Consider the following 20417-nt stretch of genomic DNA (forward strand, 5'->3'; position numbering starts at 1 on the left):
TTGTTGGACATTTGGGTTGGTTCCAAGTCTTTGCTATTGTGAATAATGCCGCAATAAACATACGTGTGCATGTGTCTTTATAGCAGCATGATTTATAGTCCTTTGGGTATATACCCAGTAATGGGATGGCTGGGTCGAATGGAATTTCTAGTTCTAGATCCCTGAGGAATCGCCACACTGACTTCCACAAGGGTTGAACTAGTTTACAGTCCCACCAACAGTGTAAAAGTGTTCCTATTTCTCCACATCCTCTCCAGCACCTGTTGTTTCCTGACTTTTTAATGATCGCCATTCTAACTGGTGTGAGATGGTATCTCATTGTGGTTTTGATTTGCATTTCTCTGATGGCCAGTGATGGTGAGCATTTTTTCATGTGTCTTTTGGCTGCATAAATGTCTTCTTTTGAGAAGTGTCTGTTCATGTCCTTCGCCCACTTTTTGATGGGGTTGTTTGTTTTTTTCTTGTAAATTTGTTGGAGTTCATTGTAGATTCTGGATATTAGCCCTTTGTCAGATGAGTAGGTTGCGAAAATTTTCTCCCATTTTGTAGGTTGCCTGTTCACTCTGATGGTAGTTTCCTTTGCTGTGCAGAAGCTCTTTAGTTTAATTAGATCCCATTTGTCAATTTTGGCTTTTGTTGCCATTGCTTTTGGTGTTTGAGACATGAAGTCCTTGCCCATGCCTATGTCCTGAATGGTATTGCCTAGGTTTTCTTCTAGGGTTTTTATGGTTTTAGGTCTAACATTTAAGTCTTTAATCCATCTTGAATTGATTTTTGTATAAGGTGTAAGGAAAGGATCCAGTTTCAGCTTTCTACATATGGCTAGCCAGTTTTCCCAGCACCATTTATTAAATAGGGAATCCTTTCCCCATTTCTTGTTTTTCTCAGGTTTGTCAAAGATCAGATAGTTGTAGATATGTGGCATTATTTCTGAGGGCTCTGTTCTGTTCCATTGATCTATATCTCTGTTTTGGTACCAGTACCATGCTGTTTTGGTTACTGTAGCCTTGTAGTATAGTTTGAAGTCAGGTAGCGTGATGCCTCCAGCTTTGTTCTTTTGGCTTAGGATTGACTTGGCGATGCGGGCTCTTTTTTGGTTCCATATGAACTTTAAAGTAGTTTTTTCCAATTCTGTGAAGAAAGTCATTGGTAGCTTGATGGGGATGGCATTGAATCTGTAAATTACCTTGGGAAGGATGGCCATTTTCATGATATTGATTCTTCCTACCCATGAGCATGGAATGTTCTTCCATTTGTTTGTATCCTCTTTTATTTCATTGAGCAGTGGTTTGTAGTTCTCCTTGAAGAGGTCTTTCACATCCCTTGTAAGTTGGATTCCTAGGTATTTTATTCTCTTTGAAGCAATTGTGAATGGGAGTTCACTCATGATTTGGCTCTCTGTTTGTCTGTTATTGATGTATAAGAATGCCTGTGATTTTTGCACATTGATTTTGTATCCTGAGACTTTGCTGAAGTTGCTTATCAGCTTAAGGAGATTTTGGGCTGAGACAATGGGGTTTTCTAGATATACTATCATGTCATCTGCAAACAGGGACAATTTGACTTCCTCTTTTCCTAATTGAATACCCTTGATTTCCTTCTCCTGCCTAATTGCCCTGGCCAGAACTTCCAACACTATGTTGAATAGAAGTGGTGAGAGAGGGCATCCCTGTCTTGTGCCAGTTTTCAAAGGGAATGCTTTCAGTTTTTGCCCATTCAGTATGATATTGGCTGTGGGTTTGTCATAAATAGCGCTTATTATTTTGAGATACGTCCCATCAATTCCTAATTTATTGAGAGTTTTTAGCATGAAGGGTTGTTGAATTTTGTCAAAGGCCTTTTCTGCATCTATTGAGATAATCATGTGGTTTTTGTCTTTGGTTCTGTTTATATGCTGGATTACATTTATTGATTTGCGTATATTGAACCAGCCTTGCATCCCAGGGATGAAGCCCACTTGATCATGGTGGATAAGCTTTTTGATGTGCTGCTGGATTCTGTTTGCCAGTATCTTATTGAGGATTTTTGCATCAATGTTCATCAAGGATATTGGTCTAAAATTCTCTTTTTTTGTTGTGTCTCTGCCAGGCTTTGGTATCAGGATGATGCTGGCCTCATAAAATGAGTTAGGGAGGATTCCCTCTTTTTCTATTGATTGGAATAGTTTCAGAAGGAATGGTACCAGCTCCTCCTTGTACCTCTGGTAGAATTCGGCTGTGAACCCATCTGGTCCTGGACTTTTTTTGGTTGGTAAGCTATTGATTATTGCCATAATTTCAGCTCCTGTTATTGGTCTATTCAGAGATTGAACTTCTTCTTGGTTTAGTCTTGGGAGGGTGTATGTGTTGAGGAATTTATCCATTTCTTCTCGATTTTCTAGTTTATTTGCATAGAGGTGTTTGTAATATTCTCTGATGGTAGTTTGTATTTCTGTGGGATCGGTGGTGATATCCCCTTTATCATTTTTTATTGCATCTATTTGATTCTTCTCTCTTTTTTTCTTTATTAATCTTGCTAGTGGTCTATCAATTTTGTTGATCCTTTCAAAAAACCAGCTCCTGGATTCATTTATTTTTTGAAGGGTTTTTTGTGTCTCTATTTCCTTCAGTTCTGCTCTGATTTTAGTTATTTCTTGCCTTCTGCTAGCTTTTGAATGTGTTTGCTCTTGCTTTTCTAGTTCTTTTAATTGTGATGTTAGGGTGTCAATTTTGAATCTTTCCTGCTTTCTCTTGTGGGCATTTAGTGCTATAAATTTCCCTCTACACACTGCTTTGAATGCATCCCAGAGATTCTGGTATGTTGTGTCTTGGTTCTCGTTGGTTTCAAAGAACATCTTTATTTCTGCCTTCATTTCGTTATGTACCCAGTAGTCATTCAGGAGCAGGTTGTTCAGTTTCCATGTAGTTGAGCGGTTTTGAGTGAGATTCTTAATCCTGAGTTCTAGCTTGATTGCACTGTGATCTGAGAGACAGTTTGTTACAATTTCTGTTCTTTTACATTTATTGAGGAGAGCTTTACTTCCAAGGATATGGTCAATTTTGGAATAGGTGTGGTGTGGTGCTGAAAAAAATGTATATTCTCTTGATTTGGGGTGGAGAGTTCTGTAGATGTCTATTAGGTCTGCTTGGTGCAGAGCTGAGTTCAATTCCTGGGTATCCTTGTTGACTTTCTGTCTCGTTGATCTGTCTAATGTTGACAGTGGGGTGTTAAAGTCTCCCATTATTAATGTGTGGGAGTCTAAGTCTCTTTGTAGGTCACTCAGGACTTGCTTTATGAATCTGGGTGCTCCTGTATTGGGTGCATATATATTTAGGATAGTTAGCTCTTCTTGTTGAATTAATCCCTTTACCATTATGTAATGGCCTTCTTTGTCTCTTTTGATCTTTGTTGGTTTAAAGTCTGTTTTATCAGAGACTAGGATTGCAACCCCTGCTTTTTTTTGTTTTCCATTTGCTTGGTAGATCTTCCTCCATCCTTTTATTTTGAGCCTATGTGTGTCTCTGCACGTGAGATGGGTTTCCTGAATACAGCACACTGATGGGTCTTGAGTCTTTATCCAATTTGCCAGTCTGTGTCTTTTAATTGGACCATTTAGTCCATTTACATTTAAAGTTAATATTGTTATGTGTGAATTTGATCCTGTCATTATGATGTTAGCTCGATGTTTTGCTCGTTAGTTGATGCAGTCTGTTCCTAGTCTCAATGGTCTTTACATTTCGGTATGATTTTGCAGTGGCTGGTACCGGTTGTGCCTTTCCATGTTTAGCGCTTCCTTCAAGAGCTCTTTTAGGGCAGGCCTGGTGGTGACAAAATCTCTCAGCATTTGCTTGTCTGTAAAGTATTTTATTTCTCCTTCACTTATGAAGCTTAGTTTGGCAGGATATGAAATTCTGGGTTGAAAATTCTTTTCTTTAAGAATGTTGAATATTGGCCCCCACTCTCTTCTGGCTTGTAGGGTTTCTGCTGAGAGATCCGCTGTTAGTCTGATGGGCTTCCCTTTGATGGTAACCCGTCCTTTCTCTCTGGCTGCCCTTAACATTTTTTCCTTCATTTCAACTTTGGTGAATCTGACAATTATGTGTCTTGGAGTTGCTCTTCTCGAAGAGTATCTTTGTGGCGTTCTCTGTATTTCCTGAATCTGAATGTTGGCCTGCCTTGCTAGATTGGGGAAGTTCTCCTGGATAATATCCTGCAGAGTGTTTTCCAACTTGTTTCCATTCTCCCCGTCACTTTCAGGTACACCAATCAGACGTAGATTTGGTCTTTTCACATAGTCCCACATTTCTTGGAGGCTTTGCTCGTTTCTTTTTATTCTTTTTTCTCTAAACTTCCCTTCTCGCTTCATTTCATTCATTTCATCTTCCAGGGCTGATACCCTTTCTTCCATTTGATCGCATCGGCTCCTGAGGCTTCTGCATTCTTCACGTAGTTCTCGAGCCTTGGTTTTCAGCTCCATCAGCTCCTTTAAGCACTTCTCTGTATTGGTTATTCTAGTTATACATTCTTCTAAATTTTTTTCAAAGTTTTCAACTTCTTTGCCTTTGGATTGAATATCCTCCCGTAGCTCGGAGTAATTTGATCGTCTGAAGCCTTCTTCTCTCAGCTCGTCAAAGTCATTCTCCGTCCAGCTTTGTTCCGTTGCTGGTGAGGAACTGCGTTCCTTTGGAGGAGGAGAGGTACTCTGGTTTTTAGAATTTCCAGTTTTTCTGCTCTGTTTTTTCCCCATCTTTGTGGTTTTATCTACTTTTGGTCTTTGATGATGGTGATGTACAGATGGGTTTTTGGTGTGGATGTCCTTTCTGTTAGTTTGCCTTCTAACAGACAGAACCCTCAGCTGCAGGTCTGTTGGAGTACCTGGCCGGCCGTGTGAGGTGTGAGTCTGCCCCTGCTGGGGGGTGCCTCCCAGTTAGGCTGCTCGGGGGTCAGGGGTCAGGGACCCACTTGAGGAGGCAGTCAGCCCGTTCTCAGATCTCCAGCTGCGTGCTGGGAGAACCACTGCTCTCCTCACAGCTGTCAGACAGGGACATTTAAGTCTGCAGAGGTTACTGCTGTCTTTTTGTTTGTCTGTGCCCTGCCCCCAGAGGTGGAGCCTACAGAGGCAGGCAGGCCTCCTTGAGCTGTGGTGGGCTCCACCCAGTTCAAGCTTCCAGGCTGCTTTGTTTACCTAAGCGAGTCTGGGCAATGGCGGGCGCCCCTCCCCCAGCCTCGCTGCCGACTTGCTGTTTGATCTCAGACTGCTGTGCTAGCAATCAGCGAGACTCCGTGGGCGTAGGACCCCCTGAGCCAGGTGCGGGCTATACTCTCCTGGGGCACCGTTTCCTAAGCCCGTCGGAAAAGCACAGTATTCGGGTGAGAGTGGCCCGATTTTCCAGGTGCTGTCTGTCACCCCTGGAAAGGGAACTCCCTGACCCCTTGTGCTTCCCGAGTGAGGCAATGCCTCGCCCCTGCTTCGGCTGGCGCACGGTGCGCTCACCCACTGACCTGCGCCCACTGTCTGGCACTCCCTAGTGAGATGAACACGGTACCTCAGATGGAAATGCAGAAATCACCCGTCTTCTGCGTCGCTCGCGCTGGGAGCTGTAGCGGATTATGTTTATTGATTTGCGTATGTTGAACCAGTCTTGCATCTCAGGGGTGAAGCCAACTCGGTCGTGGTGGATAAGCTTTTTGATGTGCTGCTGGATCAAGTTTGCCAGTGTTTTATTGAGGATTTTCATGTCAATGTTCTTCAGGGATATTGGCCTAAAATTCTCTTTTTTTGTTGTGTCTCTGCCAGGTTTTGATATCAGGATGATGCTGGCCTCATAAAATGAGTTAGGGAGGATTCTCTCTTTTTCTGTTGATTGGAATAGTTTCAGAAGGAATGGTACCAGCTCCTCTTTGTACCTCTGATAGAGTTCAGCTGTGAATCCGTCTGGTCCTGGACTTTTTATGGTTAGTAAGCTATTAATTATTGCCTCAATTTCAGAGCCTGTTATTGGTCTATTCAGAGATTCAACTTCTTCCTGGTTTAGTCTTGGGAGGGGGTATGTGTCCAGGAATTTATCCATTTCTTCCAGATTTTGTAGTTTATTTGCAGAGGTGTTTATAGTATTCTCTAACAGTAGTTTGTATTTCTGTGGGATTGGTGGTGATATCCCCTTTATTATTTTTTATTGTGTCTATTTGATTCTTCTTGCTTTTCTTCTTTATTAGTCTGGCTAGCAGTCTATTTTGTTAATCTTTTCAAAAAAACGAGTTCCTTGGTTCATTAATTTTTTAAAGAGTTTTTCACATCTCTATCTCCTTCAGTTTTGCTCTGATCTTAGTTATTTCTTGTCTTCTGCTAACTTTTGAATTTGTTTGCTCTTGCTTCACTAGTTCTTTTAATTGTGATGTTAGGGTGTCGATTTTAGATATTTTTTGCTTTCTCCTGTGGGCATTTAGTGTATAAATTTCCATATAAACACTGCTTTAGCTGTGTCTCAGAGATTCTGGTACATTGTGTCTTTGTTCTCATTGGTTTCAAATAACTTATTTATTTCTCCCTTAATTCCGTTATTTACCCAGTAGTCATTCAGGAGAAGGTTGCTCAGTTTCCATGTAGTTGTGGGGTTTTGAGTGAGTTTCTTAATCCTGAGTTCTAATTTGATTGGACTGTGGTCTGAGAGACTGTTTTTTACGATTTCTGTTCTTTTGCATTTGCTGAGGAGTGTTTTACTTCCAATTACGTGTCCAATTTTAGAATAAGTGTGATGTGATGCGATGCTGAGAAGAATGTGTATTCTGTTGATTTGGAGTGGAGAGTTCTGTAGATGTCTATTAGGTCTGCTTGGTCCAGAGCTGAGTTCAAGTCGTGAATATCCTTGTTAATTTTCTTTCTCGTTGATCTGTCTAATATTGACAGTGGGGTGTTACTGTCTCCCACTTTTATTGTGTGGGAGTCTAAGTCTCTTTGTAGGTCTCTAAGAACTTGCTTTATGAATCTGGGTGCTCCTGTATTAGGTGCATATATATTTAGGATAGTTAGCTCTTCTTGTTGCATTGATCCCTTTACCATTATGTAATGGCCTTCTTTGTCTCTTTTGATCTTTGTTGGTCTAAAGTCTGTTTATCAGAGACCAGGATTGCAATCCCTGCTTTTTTTTTTTTTTTTTGCTTTCCATTTGCTTGGTAGATCTTCCTCCATCCCTTTATTTTGAGCCTATGTGTGTCTTTGCACATGAGATGGGCCTCCTGAATACAGCACACTGATGGTCTTGACTCTTTATCCAATTTGCCAGTCTGTGTCTTTTAATTGGGGCATTTAGCCCATTTACATTTAAGGTTAATATTGTTATGTGTGAATTTGATCCTGTCATTATGATGCTAACTGGTTCTTCGCCTGGTAATTGATGCAGTTTCTTCATAGCGTCCATGGTCTTTACCATTTGACATGTTTTTGCAGTGGCTGGTACCCGTTCTTCCTTTCCATATTTAGTGCTTCTTTCAGGAGCTCTTGTAAGGCAGGCCTGGTGGTGACAAAATCTCTCAGCATTTGCTTGTCTTTAAAGGATTTTATTTCTCCTTCACTTATGCAGCTTAGTTTAGCTGGATATGAAATTTTGGTTTGAAAATTCTTTTCTTTAAGAATGTTGAATATTGGCCCCCACTCTCTTCTGGCTGTAGAGTTTCTGCAGAGAGATCTGCTGTTAGTCTGATGGGCTTCCCTTTGTGGATAACTCGACCTTTCTCTCTGGCTGCCCTTAACATTTTTTCCTTCATTTCAACCTTGGTGAATCTGATAATTATGTGTCTTGGGGTTGCGCTTCTCGAGGAGTATCTTTGAGGTGTTCTCTGTATTTCCTGAATTTGAATGTTGGCCTGCCTTGCTGGGTTGGGGATATTCTCCTGGATAATATACCGAAGAGTGTTTTCTAACTTGGTTCTATTCTCCCCGTCACTTTCAGGTACACCAGTCAAATGTAGATTTGGTCTTTTCACATAGTTCCATATTTCTTGGAGGCTTTGTTTGTTTCTTTTCACTCTTTTCTCTCTAATCTCGTCTTCTTGCTTTATTTCATTAATTTGATCTTCAATTGCTGACATCCTTTCTTCCGCTCGATTGAATTGACTATTGAAGCTTGTACATGTATCACAAAGTTCCTGTGCTGTGGTTTTCAGCTCCATCAGGTCATTTAAGCTCTTCTCTACACTGTTGATTCTAGTTATCCATTCATCTAACCTTTTTTCAAGGTTTTTAGCTTCCTTGCAATGGGTTAGAACATGCTCCTTTAGCTTGGAGAAGTTTGTTATTACTGATCTTCTGAAGCCTACTTCTGTCAACTTGTCAAACTCATTCTTTGTCCAGTTTTGTTCCCTTGCTGGCAAGGAATTGTGTTCCTTTGGAAAAGAAGAGGCATTCTGGTTTTTGGAATTTTCAGCCTTTCTGCTCTGGTTTCTTCCCATCTTAGCGGTTTTATCTACTTTTGGTCTTTGATGTTGGTGACCTATGGATGGGGTTTTGATGTGGATGTCCTTTCTGTTGATGTTGATGCTATTCCTTTCTGTTTGTTAGTTTTCCTTCTAACAGACAGGCCACTCAGCTGCAGGTCTGTTGGAGTTTGCTGGAGGTCCACTCCAGACCTTGTTTGCTTGGGTATCACCAGTGGAGGCTGCAGAAGAGCAAATATTGCTGCCTGGTTTTTCCTCTGGAAGCTTTGTCCCAGAGGGGCACTTGCCTGTATGAGGTGTCTGTTGGCCCCTACTAGGAGGTGTCTCTCAGTGAGGCTACACAGGCTCAGGGACTCACTTGAGGAGGCAGTGTGTCTGTTAATGGATCTCGAACGCTGTGCTGGGAGAACCACTGCTCTCTTCAGAGTTGTCAGGCAGGGATGTTTAAGTCTGTAGAAGCTGTCTGCTGCCTTTTGTTCAGATATGCCCTGCCTCCAGAGGTGGAATCTAGAGGGGCAGTAGGCCTTGTTGAGCTGCGGTGGGCTCTGCCCAGTTCGAGCTTCCCTGCCTCTTTGTTTACACTGTGAGCATAGAACTACCTACTCAAGCCTAAGCAATGGTGGCGTCCCTCCCTCCACCGAGCTTTAGCATCCCAGGTTGATCTCAGACAGCTGTGCTAGCAGTGAGCAAGGCTCCGTGGGTATGGGACCAGCCGAGCCAGGCAGAGGAGGGAACCTCCTGGCCTGCTGGTTGCAAAGACCATGGGAAAAGCGCAGTATTTGGACAAGAGTGTACAGTTCCTCCAGGCACAGGCACTCACGACTTCCCCTGGCTAGGAAAGGGAAATCCCCCGACCCCTTGTACTTCCCGCATGCAGCAACACCCCGCCCTGCTTCAGCTCGCCCTCCGTGGGCTGCACCCACTGTCCAACACGTCCCAGTGAGATGAACCAGGTACCTCAGTTGGAAATGCAGAAATCACCCATCTTCTGCGTCGATCTTGCTGGGAGCTGTAGACCTGAGCTGTTCCTATTTGGCTATCTTGGAAGCACCAACCCTCTTGTAGCTTTAATTCAATGTACTCTCCAAAGTGGAGTTAATGTTTTCTGACTCTAGAACATAGTCCCTGAGTGAAAGGATGTTAACCCATCATTCTGTTCAATGCTTACAATAAACACATTTATTAAGTCATATTAAGGTATTACTTTTGATGATAAAACAGAATGGAGTAAGCCCAGCACAGAAGCAAGAATATGTTAGAATTCCCCTCTGTTCCCCACTTACCCCAGTGACTCTGTCATTTTCTAAAGGCAGAGCGGCCCAAGCCTCCTCACACTTGGTCAAGAGAGAGAGACCAAGGAAACTAACTTGACTTGATGTAACTAATTTCATCCTCTGGTGTCATCTCAGAGCATCAAAGGCAAGCTGTGTGTGTCAGTAATTAGTGGTGAGGTTTCCCAAGAAGGGATCAGGTTCCCAAGTAGATATTGAATATTGGGGCATCAAAGTTGGTAGGTGGCCATCACCTAGAACAGGAGAGGACCCCAGGTACAGGATTAGGGTACAAAGCAAGGCCCTACAGGCACCAAGAAATCCAGTGAGGTTTGCCAACCAGATTTAGCAAATAAAAATGCAAAGTGCCCAGTCAAATTTGAATTTCAGGTAAATAGAGAACAAATTTTTAGTGTATGTCCCATGCAATATATATGGAATTCAAATTTATTTGGGCATCCTGTATTTATGTGGTAAAGCTAACAGGGTCGAAATATTTCAGAACCTTTACAGGATTCTGAAATTGAAACGCATTTCAATTTTTCCTGCTTCCACATAAGACCTTTTAGTTTTCACCATCGTCTTCTAGGTCATTATGCTGAAGGCTCTGGTCATAGGTAAGACCCAAGGAGTCCATTTCCAAAATGATAATATTTGTAATTTTAGTTCTAATTTACATAATTAAATTTTACACTTATATAAATCCTTTCCACAATAGAATATGGTGGGTGGTTCCTTTTTGAACATAAAAAGGTATTTTATGGATAAAGAGTAAAAGTGTCTTTCTCTTCAGAGAGTTCATTTTTCATAATTTATCAATGTTCATGTCTTATAATCAGTTTGTGGAGAAGACAATTTACAAAATGGAGTGTGAATATCTACAGGAATTCTTTATTATCTATAAATAGACTTTATTTTAAACAGAAAACCAGTAATTAAAAATTATTTCTGCTTGTGTTGGTTGTCATTGGGAAGTATTTTGTTTAAATGAGATAAAATATTAAAAGTATACAGTTTGGTGTCTTTCTTCCCACCCAGGTCCTGCACCCTTCTTAATTTTCTCCCATGGAAATAGTATCTTTAGGATTGACACAGAAGGAACCAATTATGAGCAATTGGTGGTGGATGCTGGTGTCTCAGTGATCATGGATTTTCATTATAATGAGAAAAGAATCTATTGGGTGGATTTAGAAAGACAATTTTTGCAAAGAGTTTTTCTGAACGGGTCAAGGCAAGAGGTAAAATACCATTACCTACAGTGTTTGAGCTGTGTTTGTACAGGCTGACAAATATAATATATTGAATTCTTAATGTATAGATAAATGAAAATTATATAACAGTTCAAATGTGTGTCTGCCAAATATAGGCATTTATTTAATCTACATCTGTGGTGTATATTCTTGAATAAATTCACACATTGATATTTCAGAAGCCCCAAAATGAGAAAGTGAGGATATGAATGTAATTTTGAAAATATCTGAGTTTATTAAGTCAGATCACCATTTTATGATTAAGATAGATTATTTGCAGGATTATTTCTTGCTATTTGTAAGGTACCCCAGTAGTTCTCAGGTGGGGGGCAATTTTTCCCTGAGGGAACAATTGGCAGTGTCTGGAAACATTTTTGGTTGTCACAAGTATGTGAGGTAGGAAGGTGGAGACGATACAGGCATCTAGTGGGTAAAGGCCTGGGATGCTGCAAAACATCTCACACTACGCAGAACAGCCCCAGAATAAAGAATTGTCAAGCCCCAAATGTCAATAGCGCTGAAGTTGAGACACTCTGTTTTATCTGTATAAAATCTCTGTCATGGGTTTTGGCACCTGACATGTAGAAAGAAAAATTTTCTTCTTTTTATTCTCACAGAGCTTGCACTCAGGAAAAAAAATAATATAGCAGATGACAGATAAGTACTTTGCTTCAAGTACATACAAAAGATCCTTAATCTTTCTTTTTAGCTGGTAGAACCCTTACATGAGTCCCAGGAGGAATGTTTCTCTCAATTTGGTGATGGATTACAAAGAGCACATGACTAGAGAAACTTCAAGAGTTGATTCTCAACGCAAAGTCCACAATATTTTTTGTTTTTTAGCCAAATCTTTCTCTTTCCAATTATTCTTAAAAGCTTCAATTAGGTGCTAATCTGTTTTATCACGTCTCCAATACTTGCTAATCTCACTTTTAACAAGGATGGCTACTCATTATCCTCCAGACATCTGGTAGTATAGTTTCAAACTCTTGAGTCTAAGAATCTGAAGGGTTTCCTATCAAGAACATGGAAAAACTTAAAATCGTTGTGAATTTATATCAAGCCATTAGGAAAGGATCAGCCTGATGCCTAAAATTCCATCCTTATATTCCTTCCTTTGGGTTAAAACATTGTTTATAAAGGACAACTGTTAAAATGCAAACAGTTTACCTGGGTGAGCTAATTTATGAATGGAATGGGTTGGCACAAAGGTAATTGTGGTTTTGGTCATTATTTTCAATGGTAAAATAAGTTGGCTAGATTTCTTTGTATGAAATGTAGAAATAGCACAGGCTTATGAGATTATGCAATTTCAGCCCAACTCTGATTTCAGTGATGTCGCCTGGGTGGCTGGACGTCTGCCGTGGTAGAATATTTACACCGTGAAAATCTTTAACAGTACAAATTGGGGCTTCTGCCCACCTCGCAACCTCCATTCCCCCAGAAGACCAGCTTACTTGCCCATGGCTGAAATAAAGATACGAAAAGTTTTGGTTGGGCATTTTTATCATGAAAGAGTTGGGAATACAGCCCAAGGTGCCTAAAAAGACACTCTGCTATTCTGGTCACAGTGTGACGGCATGAAGGACTATGGAAAGGAAGGGGCCTATTGGAGGAGGAGGGCCAGAAGAATAAAGGCCACAATGAGAAATTCATCGAGTTCATGTCTGTAAGCTCAGACTCCAAGGAAATCTTGCATAGCTTGGAATTGATCAGTTGAAGATCCGGAAATTTCCATTAGCAAATGGAATTAAATAAGCTGTCTTTACGGTTGCATCAAAATTTCACCATTACTATAGTTGAAATGATCAATACATTATCGTTGGCTTCCTAATTTAAATAGTGTGTAGGATAATTTTTAGTTTCAAAGCTATGATATAAATACTATTTCCAGAAATATTTACTTAGGGGCCGGAGGAGGTAAATGCTGCATCAAAACAAAGGCACCATATCTGTGACTATTTTATTATTTAAACAATTTTGGAAATGCGTAAAGATGACAAATACTTAAAAGAATAGACTTTTTATATAAATTAAAATAATTTTGTTGTGAATGGGGGAAGTATTAATAACAATTTTAAAATTTGATTTTGCAGAGAGTATGTAATATAGAGAAAAATGTTTCTGGAATGGCAATAAATTGGATAAATGAAGAAGTTATTTGGTCAAATCATCAGGAAGGAATCATTACAGTAACAGATATGAAAGGAAATAATTCCCACGTTCTTTTAAGTGCTTTAAAATATCCTGCAAATATAGCAGTTGATCCAGTAGAAAGGTAAATTCTGCTGTATTCAGACATTGAAATATATTTACAAATCTAGTGAAGATTGATAGAATTATAACATTTTAAATTCAAAGGGATCCTCTCACTGAGACCAAAGCCCTCTTTTGCAGCACACAGGCACCATTTTCTATAGGACAGTTGCCTGCATTTCAACTGAGACAGGATCCCCCCATAAATATTCCTAACTATCATGGTTTTCTGCTATAGAGGCATAATTCCCTTTCTAACTTGAAATCACCTGTAATGTCTACAATAGGGCAGTGTTTACTTGTTGAATAAATTTTCATTCAAAATAGTCAAACTTGCCCTGTGAAGGAGCTGCTGAAACATTGAGAGAGTTGGCCATTTAAGGCACTATACATTCATTTTTGGGTCTATGTAATGTGTTTGCCCTCAGGTTTATATTTTGGTCTTCAGAGGTGGCTGGAAGCCTTTATAGAGCAGATCTCGATGGTGTGGAAGTGAGGGCTCTGCTGGAGACATCAGAGAAAATAACAGCTGTGTCATTGGATGTGCTTGAGAAGCGGCTGTTTTGGATTCAGTACAACAGAGAAGGAAGCAATTCTCTTATTTGCTCCTGTGATTATGATGGAGGTTCTGTCCACATTAGTAAACATCCAACACAGTAAGTTTTACTCTTGGTATAAAATAAAACAATTGTCATTTGAAGTCCACAAGATAAATTAATTTTACTTTTGTCAATGGAACTGGTATAGTGGTTTAGGCCATAGATTTTGAATCCAAAAGACTTGAGTTTGGCCGGGCGCGGCGGCTCACATCTGTAATCCCAGCACTTCAAGAGGCCGAGGCAGGCAGATCACGAGGTCAGGAGATCAAGACCATCCTGGCTAACACGGTGAAACCCCGTCTCTACTAAAAATACAAAAAATTAGCCGGGCGTGGTGGCAGGCGCCTGTAGTCCCAGCTATTCAGGAAGCTGAGGCAGGAGAATGGCGAGAACCCAGGAGGCGGAGCTTGCAGTGAGCCAAGATCGTGCCACCGCACTCCAGCCTGGGCGACAGAGCGAGACTCTGTCTCAAAAAAAAAAAAGACTTGAGTTCAAGCTCCAGATTTACCATCTGTTAGATGAGTGACTTTGAGTAGGTTCTATAACTTCTCTTATCCTCAGTTTCCTTTAATGTGAGGATAATCATAGTATCAGTCTCTTGGGATTATTGTGAAGGGAAAGTAAATGAATACAAACAAAAATAATTAACAGAATATTTGGCACATAATAAGTTCTCACATGTTGACCATAGTTATTCTTTTTGGAATTATTATGTTACATATTTTTATCTTTCATTGGTTTGCTATCATGCCAGCAACTGACTTTCCATCTTTGTGGCAAGAGGCAGAAATTTGTCATGTGAAATTGATGTCACTAGAAACCCACTCTTACCCTGTTCCTATTTTCTTCCCCATTTTCATCACACTTGTTGGATGACTAAAAGAAGAATGAGACAATGGATCTGGAGCTAGAAATTATATCTTATTAGCTCAGAGTATGAGGAGATAAATAAAATTTTAAACTTAATATACTTTTCTAAACTTAAATGAGAAACAATTGAAAACGTAGGTGGTTAAAACTTAGACAATAAATTGAAATGAAGTGAAATTCTAATAAGCCAAGGAACAAATGCTCTGTTCTTTTTTCTTTTGTGGTTGCTTTTTAGGCACAATTTGTTTGCAATGTCCCTTTTTGGTGACCATATCTTCTATTCAACATGGAAAACGAAGACAATTTGGATAGCCAACAAACACACTGGGAAGGACATGGTTAGAATTAACCTCCATTCATCATTTGTACCACCTGGTGAACTGAAAGTAGTGCATCCACTCGCACAACCCAAGGCAGAAGATGATGCTTGGGAGCCTGGTGAGTCATCACTGACCTTGCACAGGGCCTGACACATAGTTCCCACCCGTTCACCTGCTTGAGCCAGACAATGAGGGGTTGTAGGGGAAAAAAATTTTTTTCTTCAACCCTCATGTATCTTAGTTATAATAGACCCCTGTAAGAAAAGACAGATTAACCAGAAAAAAAAAACAAATAGAAGGCCAGGCATGGTGGCTCACACTTGTAATCTCCACATTTTGGAAGGCTGAGGTGGAAGGATTGCTTGAGGCCAGGAGTTGGAGACCAGCCTGGACAACACAGCAAGACTCTGTCTCTACAAAAACGAAAGAAAGAAAGAAAGAAAAACAAATAGAAATGGATTAACATGTACATTTTATATATACATGGGAGAAACCTGGGGAATGAATAGCTCTCAAAGAGGTGGCTTTAAATGCCAGTTTATATGGTATCTTTAATAAAGAACAGTAAATTTTTAGAGAAGTGACAAGACAGAGGAAAATAACTTTGAGTTTCTATGAGCAGCAACTTGGGGGAAGGCAAATAAATGGCAGATAAATGCTAGTTAATAAAGCTTAATGTAGCTACCTTGCAGGTAGGTACCTCTGCAGCCATTGCCAGGTACCTCTGCAGCCATTGCCAGGCCGTAAGGATCTAAAGTTGTCTTCAGTGGTTAACTTTTGTTATTCTTGGTAGAGAGGGGGTACCTATTGTCTTCGTAAATCTATGTCTTGCGTTTAGGCAAATAGAGCTTTTCTGCATCTCTTTCTTTTTAATTGTTTGAAGCTCAACAATCCTTCCCATTTTGGAGTGGCATATTCTGGGATCTTACAGGGCCATCTTCGATTTTTCCCCCTGTCTCACCCCCAATTTCTAATCCAACACCGAATCCATTCCATTCTACCTTCTAAATACATTTCAGATGTCCACTTCTCTTCTCTACTGCCACTGCCATAGTCTAAGCAGACAGGTACTTTTTGTTTGGCCTACTATAGTAGCCACTCAACTGATCCTTCTGTTTTCTGAATCTGATCCATTCACTCCCCTACATAAAATCCTTCAAAAGCTTTTCTTTGCACTTAGGTTGAAGTTCAGCATTTTACCAGTCTCATCAATATTTGACCAACCTGCTCTAGTGATCCCTCACTAAAATTTAGTGCAAGTCTTGCTATAACTTCTCAAACATGCTAATCTCCTTCATTCCTTTAGGGTTTTGCAGTCACTCTTCCTTGGCTTAGACTTCTCTTCAGTTCTGAGCTTAAATGTCATGTGCTTAGATAGGTCTTCTCTGATAAGCCAATCAAAATAGGCCCCTTCACCTCTTACTTTTTTCATAGTACACCTTTCACTGAGCTCATCACAAGGTGTAACTACATAGTCATTTGCTTTCTTTTTGGATTCTCTCTCCCATTTGATTGTAAGTGCCACACAGGTAGAAACTATGTCTATTTTGTTTGGGTTTTTTTTAGCCACCGTATATACAGTAGATATTTATAAATAAATTAATTTTAGATGGTAAATATTAGTAAAAAGAATTAGTGATTGACTGAATCTAGTCACAGTCCCAAATTTCCACTTCTAAATATAGTCTTCTGTGTTTGAATTCTATAGCATGTAATTGTTTTTAAAAAGTTGTCAGGCCTGTAATCCCAGCACTTTGGGAGGCCGAGGTAGATAGATCACTTGAGGTCGAGTTCGAGACCAGTCTGGCCAACGTGGCAAAACCCTGTCTCTACTAAAAATACAAAAATTAGCCAGGCATGGTGGCGCATGCCTGTAGTCCCAGCTATTCGGGAGGCTGAGGCAGGAGGATCACTTGAACCCAGGAGGCAGAGGCCACAGTGAGCCAAGATCGTTTCACTACACTCCAGACTGGGTAACAGAGTGAGACTCTGTCTCAAATTAAAATAAAAAAAAAAGTTGTTATGCTTTTATGAAATACCACAAGGGGCCTACAGAAAAAAAAGTTGTCAGGTTTTTAAAAATTTGTTATAATCGTTAGGCTGCTCAATGTACATCATAAATGATGTGACGCTAACATCTCACCTTTATGTAAAAGTTTTATTTCAAGAAGGTTTTAAAATATATTTAATGTTAGCCTTAAATAGCCCTCTGAAGTGCAGAAACAGAGATAGAATTGTTTATATCTTCTACTTTCTTTTTTTTTTTTTTTTTTTAAGATGGAGTCTTGCTCTGTCGCCCAGGCTGGAGTGCCGTGGCACAATCTCACTTGAATTCACAAAGCAAGAGTTGTGGGAAACAGTTCAACTGTGGGTTCTAGCACCACATTAAATAACAACAACCTAGTGGTAATGCTATAAAGTAGATGGGTGAACCCATAATGGTAGTGTAGATAGTCTACATATAAAGGTAGTGAATCTGATACACTGCCACATACCTTCCATGGGAAATTTCAACTCAAGCTGTCTTCACATACAACTCATTGTCTGAGTGGTGATGACTCACAACAAAATCATAACCAAGGACCATTATGAATAAGTATTTACTGAGTCCCATTCATAATAATTAGAGATATGTCTGCCATCATCATCACCCTCTCTTACATTTATATGTAACCTCAGAATTTTCAAAGTGTTTTCATGGGCTTTAGTTTATTGGTTTGTCACAGCAATGTTGTGAGACAGGAAGGGTAGGAATAATTTTGCTTATTTTGTCATTGAGAAACCTGAAGAAATAGAGCACCTTTTCCATGATCACATAGCTAGTTAATGATGAATGTGGGGGAGATTTTCCTATCATCAGTCTCTCAGTTTAGTGTTCTTTCTACCATAAATGTATTGTCTCTTCAGAGCCCCTCACTACTCAGCTTCTGTGACAGGCAGTTCAAATAGGATAACTGAAAGCATGAATTTCAGAAGAAAATCTACAATGATTCACTAAAGAGCGGCCCCAAACAATGTGGCAAGTAATAGAATTTGATTGGAAAGCCTCTGCCAGCTGCAGAGCCACAGACAAATCTGGAACCTGGAAGAGAGTTGGCATTGGAGATTGGCTCCAGTTACTGACCAAAGGATGCACTTCACACATACTCCACAGGCAAAGGACTTTTGATTTCAGGGGCACTGTTACTTTGCCCATTATTGATTAGGTTTAAATTGTTTTAGTGTCTTAGAAAGCAAGAGCTCTTTACCTGTGATGTAGAGTCTGTGGATCTCTTGATTTTATGGGTTAGATGAAAATATGCACTGTTCCACCTAGCGAGATGGTATATAAATTTTATCAGGTTTTCAATGTGTTTGACATCTTTAAGATTTTTTTTTTTTTTTAGGGGGATGAAGTCTGGCTCTGTTGCCCAGGCTGGAGTGCAATGTGCGATCTCGGCTCACTGCAACCTCCATCTCCTGGCATCAAGCAATCCTCCTGCCTCAGCCTGCCGAGTAGCTGGGATTACAGTCGTGCATCACCACACCTGGCTAATTTTGTTGTATTTTTGGTAGAGGTGGGGTTTCACCATATTACCCCGGCTGGTCTCAAACTCCTGAGCTCAAGCGATCTGCCTGCCTCAGCCTCCCAAAGTGCTGGGGTTACAGGCATGAGCCACTGTGCCCAGCCCATCCTTCAGATGTAAAGACATACTTCTCTAGAGGCTGGTTAGTTCCTCATGGATATTATGCCTAAATTGCAGCTCCTCTGGTGATCTGGAAAGTGGTACTTTGCTTTACAAAACATTTAGTAGTAAAACTACTTCAATGAAGAAATAACAGAAAAATCATATAATCTGGTTGATATTCTTTTTCTTATAAAATATAAATATTTATACAAATATGAGTATGAATAAACTTACTTCTTGCAAAATGCCTAAGCTATCATTTGTCAAAGCATGTTCTACAAAACTCTAGTTTTTTTTTTTTTTTTTTTTTTGAGACAGAGTCTCGCTCTATCACTAAGGCTGGAGTGCAGTGGCGTAATCTCAGCTCACTGCAACCTCCGCCTCTTGGGTTTTAAGCAATTCTCTCTGCCTCAGCCTCCCGAGTCACTGGGATTACAGGCACCCACCACCACGCCCAGCTAATTTGTATTTTTAGTACAGACAGGGTTTCACGATATTGGCCAGGCTGGTCTTAAACTCTTGACCTCAGGTGATCCACCTGCCTCAGCCTCCCAAAGTGCTGGCATTACAGGCTTGAGCCACCATGCCTGGCCTCAGAACTCTAGTTCTATGGGATTTAATGAGGTTACTTAGGGGAAAAAAAACTTTCGGGGCCAAGTGATTTAGAGATGGTGTGTTCAATAAAGTTGAATGAGTTTTTTCTTGAGTGGAATTTCTCAGAACTATTCATACGGTTGTGTGCATTATTACTCTCTAAAGTTGACACAACCCATGTCATTCCTATGCAACAGCCCACAGGACTCTTGAATCTATTATTTGTAGTTCAGGCCCCCTTTTTTTTTTTTGAGCTCTAGACAAATTTTTTTAAAAAAAGGACTCAGGCATAATGAGTGTCAAGCTGCAAAGATCTGCTATAAACTACAGTGATAATTGACTTAAAACATGGGAATTTATTCATAATATACAAAAAGGAGCAGCTCTGGTGAAGACTGTCTGGCCAAGGCAAGGGAAGGGCTTACAAAGGCAAAGCCACAGAGCTTCACACGGAAGATTGATTTGTTGGTTTGAACAAGTCCTTACCTTGTAGATTCAGGTTGTCTGGTTCTAGAGGAGCTTCATGCTGCAGATATGTCTGCATGCTGCATCCCAAGTCAAAGTAATAGAGCCACAGTTTCACCATCAGGCCGTTTTCTGATGATCTGACCAGTTTCCTGAAGAGCAGTTGCCCTAGTCCTTCTTCTGGGCCATGCTTGCTTGCTGTCTGCACCTTCCAAGCTCCGGGTCCTGTAGTGGGCACATAAAATGCATGTATTTGGGCTCAGTAAAAATATCCTTATCAAGGCCCTTATAATTATCTGCCTTGTAAGCATGTCTACTTGGATTTCTTGCAAGTGTTTCAGGCTCAAAGAAAATAACTAACCTACCAACTTTCACCTCCCCCTTCCCCAGCTCCTCTCCCTCTAGTGTCATCAACCCAATGAATGGCATCACTCTCCACCGCGTCTCCCAAAGCAGAAACCAAGAAGTTGCCTGTTCCTTCATCTTCCTTACTCTCATCCCACGAAATCAGTCTCTGCATCCCAACAATTCTACCCCTTACGATCTAACCACTCTGCCCTTCCTGCAGGTTTCTCTCTCCAGCATCCTCCTGACTAGTATCCCTGTCTCCATTTTCTCTGCTGCAGGGAGCATAATCCCTCAAAAAAGAAGTCCCAGTCATGTCACTCTTTGATTAAAATCTGCTGACAATTCCTAATCACCAATAATTAAA

At 40.4% G+C, this 20417-nt stretch overlaps 1 protein-coding gene across 10 annotated transcripts in view; it reads left to right on the forward strand.

The window, feature by feature from the left end:
* EGF (epidermal growth factor) overlaps positions 1–20417 on the forward strand; it is a 105484-nt gene that overhangs the window by 23176 nt on the left and 61891 nt on the right. For 5 of the 10 annotated variants that reach the window (XM_054554311.2, XM_063723568.1, XM_063723572.1 and 2 more), the window contains exons 1-5: positions 5066–5287; positions 10722–10921; positions 13030–13211; positions 13618–13845; positions 14894–15096. In XM_054554311.2, coding sequence (XP_054410286.1) covers positions 5182–5287; positions 10722–10921; positions 13030–13211; positions 13618–13845; positions 14894–15096 — 919 coding nt within the window. In that variant the 5' untranslated portion in view covers positions 5066–5181. Of the gene's footprint in view, positions 1–5063; positions 5288–10721; positions 10922–13029; positions 13212–13617; positions 13846–14893; positions 15097–20417 lie in introns of those variants that run through there. The other 5 variants (XM_063723573.1, XM_063723575.1, XM_063723571.1 and 2 more) reach the window with 3 other exon arrangements.

This window comes from Pongo abelii, chromosome 3, assembly GCF_028885655.2.
Source record: "Pongo abelii isolate AG06213 chromosome 3, NHGRI_mPonAbe1-v2.0_pri, whole genome shotgun sequence".
NCBI lineage: Eukaryota > Metazoa > Chordata > Mammalia > Primates > Hominidae > Pongo > Pongo abelii.